The following is a 3478-nucleotide window of genomic DNA, read 5'->3' as shown; positions in this document are numbered from 1 at the left end:
TTATGAGCAAAGGGTAAAACAGTTTGGACTCTACTCGCTGGAGTTTAGGAGAATAAGAGAACTATCGGATTCTTCAGGGGCTTGACAGGGGCAATGCTGAGAGGATGTTAGAATCACTGAGCCATTTCAGTACTGAAAGAGGCCATTCGACCCATCGAGTCTGTTCCGACTCTCCTAAGAGCCGCCCACCAACCACCCACCCACCCTATCCCCACATTTCCCAAGGCCAATCCACTCTAAGCTGCACATCTTGAAACTGGAGCACCCGGAGGAAACCCACGCAGACATGGGGAGAACGACTGTGTGGAGTTTGCACAGTCGCCAGAGGGTGGAATCAAACCTGGGTCCCTGCTAAACACCGTGCTGCCCATAGGAGTGTCTAGAACCAGAGGGTACAGTCACAGAATAAAGGGGCACCAATTTAACACTGAGATAGGGATAAATTCCTTCTCTCAGAGGGTTAAGTGTCTTTGGAACCTCTTGCCACAGAGCTGTGGGGTCACAGAGTCCTTGTGTATATTTCAGGCTGAGAGAGTAGAGTCTCGATCAGTCAGGGAATCGAGGGGAAAGGGCACATAATTTGAGGAATGTTGGATCAGTCATGATCTGATGGAATGGCAGAGCAGGATCGAGGGGCCAAATGGCCTCTGCCAGTTCCTATTTCTGATGGTCTTGGGGGAGATACGGAGGCTGAATGGCCACCTCCTTTGCTGTAATCATTCTGTGTGAAAGAAAGAGTGAGAGGGAGCGCGCGCGCGAGAGCAACAGAGAGAGAGCGAAAGAGAAAGAGATAGAGAGCAAGAGAGTGGAAGAAAGGGAGCGAGAGGGAGCGAGAGGGAGCGAGTGAGAGAGAGTGCTCAGAGCGCAGCATAGGAGTGACACAGTAATATTTGTTAACCAGCCGTACACAGACGGCAGATTGAGACATCAAGAACGCTCCTCAATAATTCATGTTACCTCACAGGCAGATCCTGCAGGTTAACAGCATGGTCCATGAAATAACCTGTGGAAAAAAAACAAAAATATCTTTCAACAGCGAAACAGGTTACAAATTATTCACAGCACGGAAACATAACATTTGGTCCAACATATCCACACAAGTCTCTTGTTCATTCTTCCTCAAATCCCACTGACATCCTTTTCTCCCTCTGGTTTTTAACCTTATAGCTTCCCTACAAATGCCATCTTAACTACTCTCCGTGAGAGTACAACTCACATTCCCATGGCCCCTGCTGGATTTAATAGTCGATCTCACATCTGTGGAGGTCTTGAGGCGCGGTGGGTAGCACCCCTGAGTCTGAGCTGAAAGCTCCAGGGTCGAATCCTGCTCCAGGATTTGACACGTGTTTGTTACATGACCGAGTATTAATCTGCAATCCTTCTTGGTCAGTTGCATTTTGGGGGAAAAAAAAAGTGTTGGGGCCTCTACCACCACCATTTGGGCTATAATGCGCACTTAAATGCGTCTGTCACCACAAGCAACAGGGACTCGCTGGGTGGCCCGTTAGCTGGATCGCCAATGGGGATCAGATTGGTACCAACTGGGATGGATTCAGAACCTGCTGTTGGCTGGACCTGTCTTTGACCAGAGACGTAAAGAAGAATAACTCACTCATGTAAAGGTGCTACATAAATGCAAAATAAAGCTGTTGCTGACAGGCATGAAGAACTTTTCAACAAATTAAACAGAGATAGTCACTCACAGAACGGGACTGAATTTGTTTAGAATTATCTGGTCGGTGTGGATGAGTTGGACCGAAGGATCTGTTTCTCTGCTGTACATCTCTACATTTCCAAGTTAGGACGGTGAGTGGTTTGATGGGGAAACGCACAGGGGATGGTGTTCCCATATATCTTTTCCTTCTAGATGGGAGCGCTCTTGGATTTGGAAGGTGCTGTCTGAGGACCTTTGGTGAATTTCTGCAGTGCATCTTGTAGATGGTACACACTACTGCTACTGTGTTTTGGGGAATGGAGGGAGTGGACGTTTGTGGATGTGGGGCCAATGAAGTGGGGGTTGCTTTGTCCCTGGATGGTGTTGAGCTTCTTGAATGTTGTTGGAGCTGCCCCCATCCAGGGTAAGTGGGGAGTATTCCAACACACTCCTGAGTTGTAGATGGTGGACAGGCTTGATTTCCAGCCTCTAACCTGCTGTTGTAGCCACAGTCAGTCATCGAGGCCTATAGTGCAGAGAAAGGCCATTTGGCCCATTGAGTCTGCTGTGGTCTTTTTCCAGCACTTGGCCCATTGCCTTTGCGTTGCATGTTCACATCCAAATACTTCTTCAACCTGATGAGGGTTTCTGCCTTGAATAGCTTACAAGCAGTGAGTTCCAGAACCCACCACCCGGTAAAACTACTTTCCCCCGATCCCCACTGAACCTCCTGCCCCTGACTGTAAACCTGCGCCCGCTGGTCACTGATGCCTCCACCAAGCGGGAAAACTCCCTCCTGTCTAGGTCCCTCGCTTTTACACATCTCAATCATGTCGCCCCACTCGGTGTCCTCTGCTCCAAGGTAAACCACCCCAACTGTGACAATAACATGGCTTTAAGAGGTGTATTTTATTCGGTTTTGTTTATGAAGACATGTTTCGAGACAGAGGTACTAAGCTGTCAATTTGAATCTAATAAAGTAAACGTGAGGTCTTGAGGGGTTTTGTTAAAGATGGAACAATAGGAGCAGCCTGAGCGGGTGGAGTCAAAGTCCAACAGAACCAGGGTTTTTAGTTTTAGTCTTTCAGTAATTGCTGCTGGGTCTGAAAGCTGGGGTTGGATGCTATAGTACCTCTCTCACTAATATACATACGTACACACACATATACACAGTTTTCTCTAGATATTTTTGTTCCTGGACTGGAGAACTGTGCATGAGACAATCTATTTTGCCAAGTCTGTTTCTGGGATGTTGCTATATTGGAACAGTTACTGTTCAGTGATTAAATAATGTACTATCCTGTTAAGTTTTCCAATAGATTTAAGTTATTCCAATTCCTTTTCTCTTTTGTTGTATTTTAACTATCATGGATGAATAAAGCATGCTTTGCTTTAATTCTGGTAGTTTGACCAATCAAATTGCATCTGGAACGCAACACCTTATACTTACCTTCAGTTAGGGTCCAGACTATCTTCTGAATATACTTTGAGGGTTCCATAACACAAAAATGTTTTGCCCTCCACTTTGTTTCCACCCAGCCCCTCCCCAGATGAAATAGCTTATTCCTATCTATCATGTAAACTTCTTTACCCAGCTTAAAGACATCAGCGTGATCGCAGGGTTACAACAAGGTTTGTTCATGTCGCGCAAACCCGCGCTCACCCTCCGTGACAGATTTACCTGCGATGCCAACCTCAGCTGTTCCTGCCAGGCAGAGGTCTTCAAAACGAGTCGGGTCAAGCTGGTAAACCTGGGAGGATTTGGCATTGGGCCGCATCCCGCAGCCTTCCTAGAAAAACAGGTCATTGACATTTGAAAGCCCT

The 3478-nt window shown here is 46.9% G+C and overlaps 1 protein-coding gene across 1 annotated transcript in view; it reads right to left on the bottom strand.

Moving 5' to 3' along the window:
* Positions 1 to 3478, bottom strand: part of sars2 (seryl-tRNA synthetase 2, mitochondrial) — a 40348-nt gene that overhangs the window by 6789 nt on the left and 30081 nt on the right. Inside the window, 2 exon segments of the mRNA XM_087983927.1 lie at positions 963 to 1003; positions 3336 to 3444. Of these exon segments, the coding sequence (XP_087840053.1) occupies positions 963 to 1003; positions 3336 to 3444 (150 nt within the window).

This window comes from Chiloscyllium plagiosum, unplaced genomic scaffold (assembly GCF_037043375.1).
Source record: "Chiloscyllium plagiosum isolate Xiang-an unplaced genomic scaffold, Cpla_swu_hap1 HiC_scaffold_47, whole genome shotgun sequence".
Classification (NCBI taxonomy): Eukaryota; Metazoa; Chordata; class Chondrichthyes; order Orectolobiformes; family Hemiscylliidae; genus Chiloscyllium; species Chiloscyllium plagiosum.
Note: the sequence above shows the minus strand (reverse complement) of the source record. Positions and strands in the feature narration are given on the sequence as shown.